The sequence below is a fragment of the Mauremys mutica genome, chromosome 1, assembly GCF_020497125.1.
Source record: "Mauremys mutica isolate MM-2020 ecotype Southern chromosome 1, ASM2049712v1, whole genome shotgun sequence".
NCBI lineage: Eukaryota > Metazoa > Chordata > Testudines > Geoemydidae > Mauremys > Mauremys mutica.
The window spans coordinates 115171328-115189453 of record NC_059072.1 but is presented as its reverse complement, the minus strand read 5'-3'; the positions used below and the strand labels follow the sequence as shown (position 1 = coordinate 115189453).

At 42.5% G+C, this 18126-nt stretch overlaps 1 protein-coding gene across 2 annotated transcripts in view; it reads left to right on the top strand.

The window, feature by feature from the left end:
- The window catches only part of RERG (RAS like estrogen regulated growth inhibitor), a 131282-nt gene that overhangs the window by 93437 nt on the left and 19719 nt on the right, over window positions 1–18126 (top strand). For both annotated transcript variants that reach the window (XM_044982620.1, XM_044982628.1), the window contains one exon: window positions 16169–16225. In XM_044982620.1, coding sequence (XP_044838555.1) covers window positions 16169–16225 — 57 coding nt within the window. The remainder of the gene's footprint in view (window positions 1–16168; window positions 16226–18126) is intronic.

Below are 18126 nucleotides of genomic sequence, written 5' to 3'. Positions count from 1 at the left end.
GATCTGAAGGAGACTCCTCCACGTGGGAAGGGGTAGTTCAGACTTCATGCCAGTTTGGGGTTTTTTGTGAGATGAACACCTGCCCATTAGAGACCTGATTAAGACCACAAATCTCATTCAGCATAGCTCACCAACCAGACATTAGGTTGTAACAAAAACATTCAGTCCCTATTCACCTATTGTTAGATACTCTATCTTCCCCCATCCAGCTGCTTCCAACCGCTCCACAAAATAGTAGTCCCAGTTTTTGAGAGGGCATTATCAGGTGCTAGTAATTTCTCATTTTACTTCCCTGCCCTCATTGCACTAATCACTCCTGTTTCACTCTGCAGTGGAAGTCTTGTGGATTGTGCACACGTTGCCTTCTGGAGGTCAGGATTTGTATAGCATCTTACAGCACAGACACTTTTATCCTGTGCAGAGTATTTTGCGCCAGTCTTTTATAAACCTTACAACTGTGGCACTCAAGACAAAGAGACATATGGCCCGTGATATTTAAAAGCAATTTTGCTTTTATTGTTGATCACATCCTTTCTGTATTTCTCTTCTCTTGTCCTTTTTGTTACCAGGGACCTTTGCATGGAAATGAGATCTGTTTCTTAAGAGATCGTCTGCCCCTGCCGCTGAGTCCCCTAATCCTCTGTGTGTGACATTAAAGTTATTTCCTGTGTAAATTGTTACATTACAGAGGACTTTTGGATACCAGGTGGTAAACAAGCAGCAGGAGCAGATGTCTTAATAATAAACAGAACAGAAAAAAATAAAGCTATAAAAGATCAGGTATGTGAGCAACATGCAGAGCGGTTATCATAGTTTTCCAGAGGGTGTAACAAGTTGTTTTAAGAATATATATTGGCAATAAATACTGACAGACATCTGAAGATCACTGTGGCCTACATCACGCTCTCTCCTCTTTTTGCTCTTTTGCCTCTCTCCATTCATTACTTTTGGACTCCCTTCCTCCCCTTGCAAGTTTCATATAGAGGGCTGCTAGCCCCTCAGGTCAAAGAGGTCACACAAAGCAAATATTTATATAATCTGCCTCCAAATTTCCAGTTAGACAAGGAACTGTGATATGAAATGAACCAACTGCATAATCAGAAATGATTGATTCCCAAAACTCTCCTACACACATACTCGGCGCAAGGTAAGAAATGGTGCTGTAGTGTTTGTGAAGAATCTCCTTTAGGGGCAGGCTTATAAAAGGGGAAGGGGAATCAGGAAAAATCCATAATGTCAGTTTTCAATACTTTCATTGTTAGCCTAAAAACGTCCCCTGCCCCATCACATGTCCTCCGGAGTTCACTCTGTGAACACTATAGAGATGTGTGGGATTGTGAGCAGTAGTTCTAGAATCTTTAACATTCTGATGTTTATCTGAACCTCCTTGGCCTTTTATAGTGCTGGAAAACTTGGAAGACAGATGCTTTTTCAGGACTTTCCAGCACTTCCTGCTTACAGTTGGGCTCTAACTGCAACAAGGAAAGGCTGTCTCTTAATAATTTGTTACTTCCCTGTCTAATTCCAGCCAAAACCAGGAAGCAATGGGGCATGTGAAAAACTAAACACAAAAATTAACCATTTCCAAACCTTAGAAAAGGTTTGGATGTAGATCAGTTCTCATTTGCTTCAAACTTGCAAAGGATGCTAGTGGATGTAAGGAATATGAAATACTAAAATGGTCAAGGTCAGATTAGTGATGAGAAGTTGTGGTGTTCTACTCAGGCTCTGGTCACAGTCCAAAACAGCTGGCTGTTTCTACTAAAATAAACAGTAGTGAATTATGTAGCAAAGTTGACCTTAAAATTGTTATTAGGTTTCAGCGTCAACACCTCAGTACAATGAATGGGAGCAGTCACAGTTCATGCGACTCTCAGTTAATGTATTTTGGTCCATCTGTCTGCAGACTCAATAAGACCCTACTGCATCAAGAACCATTCAGAAGGTTCCCTTTGCAATCATGGAAAAATAAAAATGTAACATGTGATACCGCCTTCAATTCCAGTTGATTTTAATGGGACATAAGAACTCTCCATCCCTTGAAGGATAGACCCTCAAGGAGCCTAAATTCTGCAGATGTGGCTAGAACCAGCAGAGGAGCGCTGGTATTGCATGCTGCCACCTACCAACTTAATTCAGAAAGAATGGTACAAATCAAAAGCCCCATTTCTGATCTACAGTTACACTGAGACTTTAACACAGCACTGAGCAAGAGGAGATACGTAAGCTGCACCACTCCAGAAGTAGGCCTGGGAGACTTTGTATCAAAAAATCATAGAACCATAGGGCTAGAGGGAGCCACAAGGGTCATCTAGTCTAACCGCCTGCCAAGATGCAGAATTTGTTGTCTCTAAACCATCCAAGGCAGATGGTTCTCCAACCTTTTTTGAAAACATCCAGTGAAGGAGGTTCCATGGCTTCCCTAGGCAGTTTGTTCCATTTTCCTACTGTTCTTTCAGTTAGGAAGTTTTTCCTGATATTTAATCTAAATCTGCTATGCTGTAGTTTGAACCCATTGCCTCTTATCCTGCCCTCTGTGACAAGAGAGAGCAATTTTTCTTCATCTTCTTTATGGCAGCCCTTCAAGTATTTGAAGACCATTATCATGTTCTCCTCCCGATCTCCTCTTTTTTTAAACTAAACATGCACAGTTCCTTCAGCTCATATGGCTTCCATTCCATCCCTTTGATCATCTTTGTCACTCACCTCTGGATCCTTTTCAGTTTCTCTACATCTTTTCTATACATTGGTGACAAAAATTGGACACAGTACTCCAGCTAAGACCTAACCAGAGCTGAGCAGAGCAGTATTATCATCTCCCATGCTATGCCTCTGTTAATGCAACCCAAACTTGAATATTTTTTTTTGGCAACAGCATTGCACCATTGACTCATGTTGTGGTTGTGATCCACTACAATTCCCAGATTCTTCTCAGAGTGCTGCTGCCAGGTCAGTTATCCCTCATTCTGTATTTGTGCATTTGTAAGGTGTAGCACCTTACATTTGTCTTGGTTGAATTTTATTTTGTTGTCTACAGTCCAGTTATCCAATTTATCAAGATCCCTCTGAATTTTAGTTCTAACCTCCGAAGTGTTTACAACCCCCACTAGCTTTGTGTCATCTGCAAATTTGATCAGTATGTTCTTTATTTCTACATCCAGGTAATTAATAAAGATGTTAAACAACACCAGGAGATCCCTCTGGAACCCCACTAGAGACCTCCTTCCAATCTGATGTCATTCCATTAATGGTTACTCTGTGTTTGCGGTTATTTAACCAATTATATATCCACTTAATGGTAGTTCAGCCGAGGCAGTATTTCTCCAGCTCACTTCTGAGAATGCCATGTGAGACTGTGTCAAAAGCCTTGCTAAAGCCCAGGTATATTATGTCCACTGCATTCCCCCATCCACCAAACCAGTTACCTGGCCAAAGAACGAAGTCAGGCTGGTTTGCATGATTTGTTCTTAGTAAATCCATGCTGGCTGCTAGTGATCACTGCTTCATCCTCCAGGTATTTGCAAATTAAATGTTTTATAGATTGCTCTAGTAGTTTTCCAGGTATGGGTCAGGCTGACTGGTCTATAGTTCCCTGGCTCCTCCTTTTCCCCCTTTTTAAAGATGGGCACTATGTTACCCCTTCTGCTGTCTTCTGGGACTTCTCCTGTCATCCGTAAGTTTGCAAATGTTATTGCCAGTGGCTCCAAGATTTCTTCAGCTAATTCCTTCAGCATCCTGGGATGAATAGCATCAGACCCTGCTGACTCGAATTCATTCAAATTAGTCCAGGGCTGCCCAGAGGATTCCGGCGGCGGGGGGTCCTTCCGTTCCGGGACCCGCCACCAAAGTGCCCCAAAGACCCACGGCGGGGACCCCCCTCTGCCGAATTACTGCTGAAGCGGGACCCGCCACCGAAGTGCAGCCCCCACCGCGGGTCTTCGGGGCACTTTGGCGGTGGGTCCCGGAACGGAAGGACCCCCCCCCCCGCCGCCGAATTACCGCCGAAGACTTGGCTGCACTCCGGCGGTGGGTCCTGCTTCGGCGGTAATTCGGAGGCGGGGGGGTCCTTCTGTCCCGGAGAGGAAGGACCCCCCGCCAGTGAAGACCGGGAGCGAAGAAGCTCCGGGGGCCCGGGCCCCGCGAGAGCTTTCCGGAGCCCCCGGAGCGAGTGAAGGACCCCGCTCCAGGGGCCCCGAAAAACTCTCGTGGGGGCCCCTGCGGGGCCTGGGGTAAATTGCCCCATTTGCCCCCCCCCTCTCTGGGCGGCCCTGAATTAGTCAGAAGATCTCTGACATGTTCTTTACTTATCTCGATCTGCATCCCTTCCCTTTTATTATCTATAACTTCATTAGTCATCTGATCACATTATTTTTTGTGAGAAGTCTGAAGCAAAGCAGTTACTGAGCAGTTCCGCCTTCTTATCATCTTCCGTTACCAGTTCGTCTTCTTCATTGAGCAGCAGACCCAAACCATCCCTGAACTTTCTTTTTTGTCTGACAGTTATAGAACCCCTTCTTGTTGTCTCTAATATTTCTTGCCAATTGTAACTCATTCCTTGCCTTGGCTTTCCTGACTTTGTCCCTACATACTCGTGCTATTTCGATGTATACATCCATAGTGACATGCACGTCCTTCCATTTCCTGTATGTATCCCTTTTGGTTTTTAGATAGCTAAAAACTCCTTGTGCAGCCACATTGGCCTCCTGTGGCTCTTCTTATCTTTCTTCTGCATCAGAATAGATTGATGTTGAGTCTCTAGTATCACATATTTTAGGAACTGCCAGCCCCCTTCAGCTCCTTTTCTTCCTAATTGGTCTCTCCATAGTACCTTGCCTACTATTTCCCAGAGTTGGTTGAAGTCTGCCTTTTTGAAATCCAGTGTCCTTGTTTTGCTATTCTCTTATTCTCCTTTCCTTAGGATCTTGAATTCTATCAGATCATGATTAAGGCTATGTTTACATCATAGAAGTCACATGACATTCTACGCTTCAGCCCAGGGGCTGCGAGACTCTGGAGCTGGCAGCCAGTGGGGCCCTGGCAGGGTTCTAGTGACAGGCCACAGGGGGCCCCCTAAAAGGTTCCAGCAACAGGTGACAGACTCCTGAGGGGGCCCTCCTCAAGGTTCCAGCGATGGGCGACAACCTTGCGCAGGGAGAGAGGGAAAGGCATTTTCCCCTTCTCTATACAACACAAGCAGATCTTTAAAAGTACATGTGGATTTCTGGATACTGGAGCAAAGGAAGGGATCAGTCAGAACTAGTTGGAATATGTCCCATTTTCTTTTGGGGAAATATGGTCACCCTACAGCTTCCAGCCACCACGGGGTGGGGGAAACTATGCAGCCACAGCAGCAAAAGTCACAGGCAAGTCCTGGCTTCTGTGAATTTTTGTTTATTGCCTGTAACCTGTCCATGATTTTTATTAAAATAACCATGACAAAATCTTAGCCTTAATCATGATTAGGTGTCAGACTGCCAACCCAGTGAGGGGACAGTTTGACTGAAAAGAAGCCACTGAAAGCATAGCCAGCAGGTGGTTGAAGAAATGGCTAAAACAAAACAAATAAATTGGCCTATTGTTCCACGGGTGTCCCTCAATCCATTCCACAGTGGCAGTGTGGAGTTTGATTGATGAGAGGCTGCTAAGAATCTAAGGGCCCAGAAAAATGACAGCCTTCTCAGTGTGTACCTACAACTCCAGGACACTGACAAGGGATGACTTGATCAACCATCTAATGGAGGATAAGGCAAGGACATCCTGTGACATCCTTAATTTCTGCAAAACACAATGAAGAAAGGAGATGGAAGCGAAGTGAAGAGATGGAAGCACCATTGGAGGAAATTGGTTTTATCATCAACAAGGAATGGTCTTAAAAAATCATCTCCTGCAAGTCCAAGTCATCACACATCGGAGTCTTAAAACTCCAACTGAACAAGAACTGCACCCTCAAGATTATCAGATCTACACTCCCACAAGCACAAGTGAAGATGATGATGTGGAAGAATTCTATCAGGAGTTCGAGAAAACCCTCGCTCAAAAATCCACATATACAATTGCAATGGGAGATTTCAGTGCCAAGGTTAGAAGAGGGAAAGAAGGCAAAACGTTCATTGGAAGGTATGGCATTGGTGAACTGAATCCACGAGGAGAGCGACTGGCAACTCAGGACTGGAGACAAAAGAAATGTTCATTGGTAACACCTGGTTTAAGGCGGCGGCCAAGAGGAGGTGGACATGGATTGTGCCCAATATGAAGAAAAAGAATGAGATTGACTATATTCTGATCAATAAGTGGCACATTGTACAAGACATCTTAGTAGTGCCATTATTCAACACTGGTAGTGACCATCTCTTGCTCAGAGTGAGGCTCAACTTCAATGAAAAGGTGGAGAAGAAAGTGCTACAGATGGCAATCCTGAAAGTGACATTTCCAAGAAAGACTAGCCTCATAGATAACTGTGACGAGGGCTAAAAAAACTTTGCTGATAAACTGACACAGTGTATGAAATTAGCCAAGAAAGAAAGATGGAAAAGAGTGATGGGAAGAATCTTGGAGGAAACGAGGAACTTGCTAGAGAAGAGGAGGAATAAGAAGTGAAATGATAGCAACAAATTTGAGTACTCGCTCCTCTGCAAGCTGATAAGAAGAAGACTAAAGAAGGACTTTGAGAGTACTGAAATGAAAGGCTCTCAAAGATGGCTGAAGATCGCAGAAGCCTCAAAAAATGCTAATGGGAATTGATGCTGTACAGGTTGATAATAACGGCGCTGAAGAACAAGGATGGAAAAGCAGTAATTGACAGAACAGAGATGGAAGCTGCCTGCAAAGATTTCTACACAGAACTGTTCGCATCTCAAATAAATGTCTCATTACCAACATTTCAACAGACCAACGAGCACATACTTCCGGTCCAATAATTTCACCCAGCATTAAAATGCAGCCATCTCTAGGATGAAATCCAACCATCATTTAGCATTGTACAACACTGCTCACCACTTTAGTACAGAAAGCAAAAGAATAATATCATACCAGATTGAACATACAGGGAAACTTTCAAATAAACAGAATATAATACCCAGTTTGGAGTTTGGCAGGGCACTAGGATGAACACTCAGACCTTGTGAAAAGTGCTCTAGTCTTATTTATAAACACATCGCTTTACATTGCATCTGTAAGAGCCCTGTGTCTCCTAACACCCTGCTGGAACATTGCTTCCCTTTTGACTCCGTGCGAGAGCTACCTGCTGAACTGCTGACATTCTACTATTCTCCAAGCACTCCCATGTCCAACTTTGTTTAGCCTAAAGATGGACCCAAGATACAAACTTAAGATCTGTACTTCAAATATCTTAAAACCTGGAGGTTCTTGGATGTGGGATATTAGCTTGGGCCCTTATAGAATTGTGGAACAACTGTGGAATTCAGCTTGAGGTCTGAGGTTGGAATTTCAATCCCTCTATACCACTTTCACAATTCAGGGGTGGTTGAATCATTGTGTTGTCTGGTTTTGAGCTCATCTCTAGATTAGTTTGAGATCTAATAGAATCATAGCCTAAGCTGATATGGTTGGACAAATTTCTTGGATAACAGCGATAGGGTGAAACAGCCAGGATACGATTAAGGGCTGCTTGTCACACAATTCAGCAGGGATTTAAAGGAAGGGTATGTCCTCTTTCCAGGTTGGACAGAGATGCAGGGGGAAAGCCTCTGGGCCCGTTCAGCTGGCTGTGGGTCAGGGTTAAAAAAAACCACCTGAGTATTATATTCAAATAATAAACTGTGCCCTGAGATAAGAGCCTGAAAGAGGCACCAGTGTGGCATTGCTTCTTTCCTGGTCTGGGAAGGGAGTTCACCAGCTTACCCTAAACAATACACTCTCCTGAGAAAAAAGAGCAGCCCAGCAGCTCTCGGCACATAGCAAGCTAGTCCCAATCTGTCTGCATTTACTATTCTTATTATTTATGTCACGTATATTATCATAGCCTCAATAAGAACTGAGGGCCTTGTTGTGCTGTCATTGCAAAAACATAGAAGTAAGCAGTCTCTGGTCCTAAAGCGTTCACAATTTAAGACAATGAGAACATAACATAAGAACATAAGAAAGGCCGTACCGGGTCAGACCAAAGGTCCATCTAGCCCAGTATCTGTCTACCGATAGTGGCCAATGCCAGGTGCCCCTGAGGGAGTGAACCTAACAGGCAATGATCAAGTGATCTCTCTCCTGCCATCCATCTCCATCCTCTGACGAACAGAGGGTAGGGACACCATTCTTTTACAATGAGTAAAATGTATTAGTTAGGGGAACAATGAGACAACGTAATATGTTCAATTTTGAGGTTGATAATGTTTTCTTTTCATTTTTCCCCTCTGATCTCACTCCATAAACCTCTTAAATTCCCCTTTTTATTTATTACAGCCTGCTAAACCTCAACAATGGGATTAACCACAGTGCATGTCCTGAAAGAGATTGAAATGCAGAGAAAAATGTTCCCTTAGTGTTTGCAGCACCACCACTGATCTCTATGTCTAGCTTTGAGTTAGCTGAAAGAATGTCAGACAAAGACACTCCAGAGCCACGAATGCTGGGCAGATGTATTTACTCTATACTGGTATAACTGAGATCAGAATATGGCCCTCTGTACTTGACATTCATGCAGATATTTCTCCTGAGGGATCTGCACTTTTAGAAGCAAAGAAAATGCTTCTGCATATTGGTTTAAAACCATCCATCCTCTTTTTGGATTGAATGCAGTGCCCTTTTCTGACCACATTGCATTCCACAATACTGTACAGCTGCCATCTTACAGGGCTTGTCACGTGCTATGAGTCAGGGGAGATTTAGATACACAGGAGGCCACTAAAAGGAAAAAATAAGAAATGGACTCAAAGAAAAATATTTTTTAAAAATGAGTAGATTAGTTTACATAAGTGCCCTTTGATCATTATAGAAACTAGTTTTACCATGTCAGCTTCTCTTACCAAATATAGTTTAAAGATGATATACCATCATAACAACAACAACAGACTTGCTGATGTTTTAAATAATGTGATTACTTTTAGGCCATCTTTATGGCTTCAAACACTCACTGTATAAAAGAATCATCATTCATCAATTATTTCACTAGAGAGAAATGTAATTTTTCTTAGTGTAACTCTAAGCTCTATAGCCTTTATTTAAAAAACAAAACAAAAATCCTAAATCCATTTTCTCTGTCCACTAAAAGCCCAGCTTGTATTAGTTGGCAAGATAATAAATTCATGAAGTCATGTATTCAGGCAGATTGTAAATTTAGCAGAAGCCAAAGCATTTGTATGTCACTAAATCCAAACAGAGATCTAAGTACAACTGAATGATTTAATATAATGGGTTGAGATTTTTAAAGCTGAGTAGGGGACTCAGTCACACAACTCCCAGTGAAATTAATTAGTTGTGTGGCTAAATCCCTGAGCTGGTTTTGCAATTCTCAGCCCAAGTGCCAAATTAATTCATGGTGTAACTTCCTTGCCTTCAGTGGAGTTACACTGCGGATGACAGATGCTCATGTTTCTTTTCCAAGAATAACTTGGCAGGAGACTTGAAAGTGAGTGAATGACAGTGATGGGACAGATTCTATCCTCACTTAAACCCTGCACAACACAAATGACTTCAAATCAGTTGAATGTGGTGACACTGATTCTTTTTTGTGGGTGTTGTGTCTATGAAAGGAAAACCAAATTCTAATCTGTCTGGCTTTTCCTTCCTGACAAGTCTGAAAGATGAAGCACTTCACAAGCAGTAAAATGTTTTGAGGAAGCGGCCCGAATGTTCTTTGTGGTGGACCCCGATCTGTGGAACTCGCTGCTATTAGAGACCAGGCTGAGCCCGAGTCCTACAACCAGAGGCAGATTAGGGGTTTATGGAGCCATTGACCACAGGAAGTGGGGTCCCTTCCCCACCCTTTCCACCTGCAGTCCCGCCTCCAGCACTCCAGATGGAGAGCTGTGTCAGGGCACGGAGGCTTGCCCTGCTCTGCCTGCCTGGCGCTCCTGCTGGGGAGCAGGGTTGGAGTGCAGGGGCTTGCCCCGCTCTCTGTCAGGAGTATCGGGTGGGCTTGAAGGGGAGTGTGGGAAGCCTCCACACCCCACTCCTCGTCAGGAGTTCTGAGTGGGATGCAGGGATGCCCATTTTTCCAGTCCTCCCTCTCCCTAATTGTCCAGGGCCCCTGGGCATGGCCCCACTGCCCCAGTGGCTAATCACCACTACCTGCAACTTTTAAGATGCATTACAGGGAGCATCTCTTTTTGCAGGCCTTTGGAACTGACCCCATAACATTATTGCTGGAAGTAATCACCTAGATTTAATTTCTCATACGTGGCTTCAATCTGAAGAAAATGGGAGCAGACATTGGTCCCTTTTTTAGAAGGAACTGATGTTCTTCTAAATATATTCAGTAGGGCCCAGTTAGATCCTACAGTGATAGATGCCTTAGAAATGCTGGTACCAGTAAAATGTATCTGATGGTTGTCAAGTATCAGAGGGGTAGCTGTGTTAGTCTGGATCTGTAAAAGCAGCAAAGAATCCTGTGGCACCTTATAGACTAACAGACGTTTTGAAGCATGAGCTTTCGTGGGTGAATACCCACTTCGTCGGATGCAAGTCTGATGGTTGGTTATCATATCTAAATAAACCTCATGGTTCAAGGCAAAGGGTGACTCCTATCTCTTTTATTATCACCATCAATGGATAAGTGGGTGAGTCACTGTCCTGTCCTTCCTGCCAAGAGTGCAGGTGTCTTAAGACATGGATAGGGGAAACTAAGACAACAGGAAGGAAGTCAGTCAGTCATCACAGTGTGAAGAGAGGCATCTTGGGGGGAAGTGATGGGAGACTGGGAAAGGGAGGTGGGAAATAGCCACTCAGATCCATTCACCTGGCTTTACATCTGCCAGCTCTCTCCCCACCTTCCCTCCTTGCATTCTGTTCCCTCCTGCATGTATTACTATCTGTTATGTCTACAGAATCAGAGGACTCTATGGAGACAAATACAAGACAACTTACCCCACTTTCTGTCTCATCCCCAGAACTCACACGGATCTTTTATTTATCAGCTCCCTTGTGCTTACCAAAACCTGTCTCTTTCCTTTCTCTGCAGCTAATGTTGCCATCTCCTCTCACTCTCTAGGTTTAAGGCCATAGTGGTGGCATCCAATTCTTCTCTCCTTTTCTTGCGACTTTTGGCCTCTTTGACTGCACACCTTGGTTATCTTTGAAGTCCACTCCAGACAGCTGCTCTCTATCTTTTCCTTCAGAGTAGCTATTTCCCACCTCTCTTTCCCAGCCCTCACCCCACTGCTCACCCCCAAGCCTCCCCTTCTCAGACTCTGATGCTTGACTGACTGACTTCCTTCCTGTCACCTTAATTTCCCATACCTTCATCTTAAGATACTTCAGTTTACATGGTAAGTGTGAAAATGAAATTTGTTTAAAAGGGAAAACAAGTGCATAGATTCCCAAGACCCTCATCCTTCCTCTTTGTGAGCAAGCCCAACTCAAGACATGGGCTCTCTCACAAGTTGTGACAACATGGCAGCACATCGCCGCCTTGGTTGGTAATAGCGGATCCACTTCAGTGCAGAGATTTTGTAACAGTGAGCCAGGTATTAAACTCTAAACATTCTTTTTAGTGTAGGATTGCAAAAGTCAGACAGGTAAGAAAAGTTTCCACCTCAACATAAATCACACATTGGGCTTTCAACTCTTCTCGAAGGTTTAATGTACAGCAATAATTATAAGTGACCTCAGCAAGAACTCCTATTCTCAGCTGAATAAACAGACGGGGCAGCAGTGCTTAGTGTTGTTACCCTGCGCTTCTCTCATTGCACAGTATTACACAGATCATGTCTTTGTGCCTCTTCTGAGGCTATACAAATAAGTGATGAAATGCTGCTGCTAGCCGTCTATGATTATGCATCCCAGGACCACTTGCCCAGCATGTGTGCTAGTGCCCTCATAATTAAGGTTGCATCTAGATTTTCTCTTTGACGGAATAGGTGTATAGTGCTCTATTTAAAAAAAAAAGGGAGTAACTATTGAGAAGGTCTTTAATAGAGCTGTTTGGAATATTACTTGTGAAATTAAGAGAGGTATTGAAATTTGCCCCCTTTAAGGTTCACTGAGTTACGGTAAAATTATTTGGCCTGTTGCATGAAATTTCCTATATTAGCAAAACTTTCATTGGCATATGGAATATATACCAATTTCTGAATAGATGTGGAATCTTCATGGCAACTTTTCACATTATATATTGAATTTCAGGCTGGATTGGTTGTGATGGATCACATACTATTAGTTCTGGATTCATGACTGAGTGAGAGTCTACTCTCTTAGAAGGCTACAAGGTTAACATAAACCATTTGAAAGCTTTTTGCCGAAGAAGAGATTGTAGTTAGGATGCTTTCTGGATGATTGTCAGGAAAACTCTGTCCATTTATTATTTACCCAGTCCAATATAAACTTTCTAAAAAAACCAAAACCAAACAATTCAAAGTCAAGGCTAAGGTCTTGCCTACAATTAAGAGTTTTTCCTCTTTAACTATGCCATAATTAAGTGGCCAAAACCCCATGGTGCAGCTGCAGTTATACTGGTACAAAAGTGCTTATAATATGAGTATAGTTTATTCTAGTTCAGCAAAGTGAAATAAGTGATACCATTATAAAACATCTTATACTGATGTAACTGCATCTGCATTAGGGCTTTTATTGGCATAATTATGCATGTAAAAAAATCACACCTTTACTGACATAGTTATACTAGTAAAACTTGTTAAGTTTAAACCAGGCCTAAGAAATGAAGCAGTCAAATATCAGGTATTTTGAGAAGTTAAGATTGAGCCTTAAACTTTAACTTCAGCCCTTGTGCCCACATTTTCTAGAATTAAATTTGCAGCTTGCTTTCATCATAAAACCCTATTTAACTCTGAAAACTTTTGGCCTGGAAAATTAGTTTGGCCTGAAAATTGCCATATCCACTCTAATCAACTTTGTCTTTAATTTTCTTTATACTTCTCAGAAATATTCTAACAGCTGCTTTAAAAAAAATTATCCAAAAATTACCCCAATTTGAAACTGACTTTTGTGCAATGTTGTCATCTCCCTGAGGAATGTCTTATTAATATTACCTCTCCAAACTTTTATGTTTAGTTAAGTGTTCTTGAAAACTCATGGTCTGGCATATTTGAAGAAAATAGGTTGTAATTAAGCAAAGTTATTAACTATATTTTTTCGATCAAGAACTTTTTGAGTAGGAACAGAAATTGGGTATGTGTTGCCCTATATTGATTGGTTGCATCTTAGAAAGAACATAAAAATTATAGCTTTGGCTAGCAGCCAGCAGAGCTTTTCCTCTAGTTCAAATGGAAGAAGCCTGTGTTTTTCAGAGCTAAAGCAACAGGGTTTCTGTCCCCGCTCTCAAAATGTGTATTTCATTATGGAGAAAGGATTTTAATTGTCTGTTGTTGGTGAATGGCCTAGAATTGTCACTTCTAGAACTATGGATTCAAACCATTCTTTTGTTTCAAGTTAGATTGCTTGAATTTCATCTATACTAGACTCAAACCATCTTAGATTTTTAAAAAAAGAAATAGACAAAATCAGGCATGATCATATAGTATATAAGCATTAAGATTTTGCTCCTAAAATTGAAACTTACTGTGATTCATCTGATGCTCTAATGTATTTATTGCAGGATGCATGTATAGAATTACAATTTCATTAATTGAATTTGTTAAACAAGTATTTGGGAAATGCTATAGCTGGATACACAAGATGGCAAGTAGACAAGACAAAGAGGGTAAATTGTTTCAGGAGAATGGTGGTGAGAAATGCTCACACCCCAAGCGAAAAACCAAACTATTTATCAGATTTATAGATTTGCTTTATGATATTTAAAAGACCTAAGGCAAGGGACTGGTTACTTTGAGTGCCTCAGGTTTTTCTGGACACTGAACTTGAAATGCCTTAAAGGGGCCTGATTTTCAGAAGGTAGGTGTTTGGAATACTCTAAGGCATTTCAAGTTGGGAACCCAAAACAGCTAATCCCTTTTAAAAATCTTGGGTCTCCTGGTCACTACACTGCCAATATTCAGCAGCCAGGCCCTTCACTGGTGTGTGTTTCTGAGAATTTTTAAGCTACTTGGGAAAGATAAATTTAAATGAAGGAGTGCCATCTCAACCTTATCAGTAGCATTTTCACTGCAATATTATATGATGGAGTAAACACAAGCAGTTAAATTCTGTATATTTTTTGCAGAATTTTGAGGGATTAAGTGGGACTTAGGTGGTTCACAGGCCTAATGTTTTCCCTATATGTAGAGATTAATTCTACTCACAAATAATTCTACTCACTTAGTGATAAATACAGGCAAGTAGTCTGCATTTAACTGAATATCTGAACCTGCAATGAGACATAACTCAAGAATTGACACGGCGGGATAAATGTATTTGTACAAAGGTAATTACCAAAGATACCCAGGGACATAGCACAGTATTCAAAGTTCATCCGCTTAAGTGAGCATTTTCCCCATCTAAAACATCTATGCTGCCATGGCAGTAGATAATTAAGAAAACAATTAAAACTACTCACTGCTAATTCACCACTCTGAAGGAAATTACCTACAGAGGTGCAAGTGAAGCTTTGTTCCTAGTCATGCCACATCCATCCAAACTCAGAAGAATAGTACATCAGCTGCTGGAATTTAGAATTCAATCCTATGTACAGTGGATGAAATTCATCCTTGTGCGGATGGCCAGGACACAGAGTATGTACCACTTAAAGCCAAGAGAGGGATTTGATACTTTTCCTCTGTAGAGGGGTGAATTTCACCCAAAGCAAGTTTTGCCTGGATAACTCCTACAGGATCAAGTCTTTTATAAATTGCTTGTGACCTTGTCACTTGTGTTTCTTCTAATATAATACAGGTTATCTAAAATGAATAATTTCCCATTATGAAATGAAAACTAAACATACTTTACTCCCCAAATATATTCAACTGCATGAATAGGGATGGGGGAGGGAAATAAAGATACCAAAAGCTCCATTGGCTATTACTCAAGAAATAGTTTGAAAACAAAATTCCAGCACATAATTTTTACTGTACTACCGAACAAGGATTGTAACATACTGTAGCTTAAAAATGGAGGAAACGAATGGTTAAAGAGATGCAGAGCCTGTTGATCTATTTATGGATACACAGGTTCCAGTATTGACACCCATCACAGCAGTATCCCAGTGCCCCCAAGAATAAAACGCCAACAAAGTGCCCAATTTACCATCTTCCTGCATTTGTGCAAAAAGAGTTTAAAATGCTATTGAATCAGAATGGTAGTTCTTTTTACAACTGCTTTTCACTGGCTACCTCAGGAGCAGGGCAAAGGAGGAGCAAGCCTGATATCTTTCTCTTTTCCTTCTTTGCTGGGAAGAGCCAGGCTTATGTTTAAAGCCAGGATTGGGATTGAAAGTTACCATCTGATGGTTCTTCAGTAGCTTATGTGTAGTTTATGAATCTCAGTCCTGTTGTCAATTGGTACTTTTGTTGGCAATCTCAGCAAAAAAGCTGGGCACTAAAATAAGCTCTTGCTCTTATGGCTGGTCCCAGAAGGATTGAGCCCATAGGCATGAGGGGAGCTTGCTTTGCCACTGCCTTTGCTTTAGATGTTCTGTAAATAAACCAAGAAATTCAGTTTCCAGGGCTGTCAATCAGGCATCTTTCAAAATCAGTAAATTCCTCTTAAAATAAACCCCAAAAGAGCATGTACTATTGACACTAAAATTTATGGTGTTGCTCACCTTAACTGCCATAGAGCTGGGCTCAAAATAACATTCAAATCAAGATCTGGATTTTGAACAAAGACATTTAGGGAAAAGTCAGATTCAGGCTTGTCCTGTTATAAAGATAGAGGTGCTGTTTGTACAATTCCGATCCAGATCTGCATTTGGATTTAAGCCTTCCATTGCCAAAGCTTGCAGGTGTTTGGATTGTATGTGTTGGTTCAAGTCTATTCTACGAAACCTCTGCACTGTCTCCCCAGGGCTCACCATTTCTATATGAGCCTACAGTCAAAAGACCCTCCCCTCTGAAGTGAATGAGTCAGAGGTTTTAAAATTTCATGTGAGATATTTTTGTCCCCCCAGCTCTCGTCGTGCGCTTCCTGACCAAACGGTTCATCTGGGAGTATGACCCCACTCTAGGTAGGTTACATTTTATTCTAAATACTTACGGAATGCTGCAGGTGTTGGCTTTGTAGAAGCAATGGAAAGGCACGGTGTAAAAATTCCAAAACCTCATTTATCCCTTAAATATGATGTTAAAGCTTCTCTGAGGTAAATCCCTAGCTTGAATGAACAGCCAACTGATGTGGCACAATCAACAGATACAAATACATTCAAACAAAGGCTGTAGGTGGGGTTAAAACCTACCCCTATTGAAGTTAATGGGAGTTTTGCCATTGATTTCTGTGGGGCTAGAATTTGACCCATGGAAATAAAGATGTTAGTTTTCTGCTTGGGAGTAACCGCCCACTGTTTGTGGAAGGTAGAAGGGCTAGGGAAGAGTGCTCAAAGGGGTAAGGGAGGAATAATCCTGTGGACAGTCATTTCCTGTGTAAGATGGTGCAAATCACTTGGGACCACTGCAATGCACAGAACGCCTGCTGAAACGCTGGAGGTACCTAAACTCACTCAATGCCTACATTTTGGCAGTAAGTCTACATTTCTGCCTCTGAGGGCGCACTCATCTCCCACCTAAGCCCCTCAGCGATTTACACACCAGGAGAAGACAGATGTTCAGCTTGAAGGACTCTATCCGATAGGTATGAGCAGAGGCTGCCCACTGGATCAGGCCCTCATAGGCAATCTTACACAAACCAGTTGGGGGCAGGGGAGGGAGAGGAAGACCTCCCTCATCACTTCTTGCCCAGTGGTGAGTGTACTCACCTGGGAAGTGTGAGACCCCCCAGTTCCAGTCCCCCTGCCTAAGAGGGAGAAGAGATTTGAACAGGGATCTGCCACTTCTCAAGTGCCCTAACCCTTGGCCTATGGGATATTCTGATGTGGAGATCCCTTCATCTCTCCTGTTGCACTGTGGATAAATAACAAAAGTCACTGGAGCAGAGGGGTTTCCCACATCCTGGGTGAGTGCTCTAACCACCGGGCAACGGAGTCGTTCTCATGCTTGCGTGCGCTCTCTCTCTCTCTGTGTCCCAAACAACCACTCCGCCCTCTGGCTTCTTGCTAAAATGGCAGAGGCACCCTAACTCCGTGGCTGAGAATTGCAAGCAGAAATAGACACCTCCCTGCAGCCTGGAATTGGGTGCTTATCTCTGGAGAGAGAGGGGCAGAGCTTGGCATACACCAGCTCTGGTCAGCATCTCCCATTGGCTAGCAGTAGGCCGCTCCCCACCTCGCTCCCTGCTGGCTTTTGTGGATCACATTTCAAGGTGCCTAACTCACTGAGTGTCACACCACCTAAATCCTTTTGAACATTCAGTCCTTAGCCCCCAGTTTTAAAAGGGGGCCTCTCATTTTGGGGGCCTCTACCTTTGGGTGACCACCTTGAAACACCCAGGTCCTTATTATAGCTCTTGAGCACCTACAGCTCCCATTGACTTCAATCTCAGCTGTGCTGGTGTTTGGCACTTCTCAGAATAGGGCCCAAAGTGTCTCAGATTGGCCCCCAAATAGCAAAGTACCCTAAATTACCCCTGGGACCTGATTTTTAAGAAGTGCTAAGTAATTACATCGTTGAATGCGCAGCACCAGTGAAAATCAGGTCCTAGATGTCTGAAGCTGGGCACCCACAAAAGTAGAATCTATCTTCAGACCTGTACAACTAAGTGACTTGTATTGGGTTACACAGGAAGTAAGTGGCCACAAGATCACCTGCTTTCCCATGATCCTTTGATGTCTCCTTCCTTCCACAAAAGGTACTCAGCATCCAGGGCTGCTACTCCTTTGATTGATTAAATTCTACATATTCATCTAATTTTGGAGATAACTATCCAATACAGCTGTTGTGAAGCTAAGCACTTTGAGATGTTCAGATGGAAGAGATTACAAATGCAAAAATTAACAAATGTCATCAATTGGACATT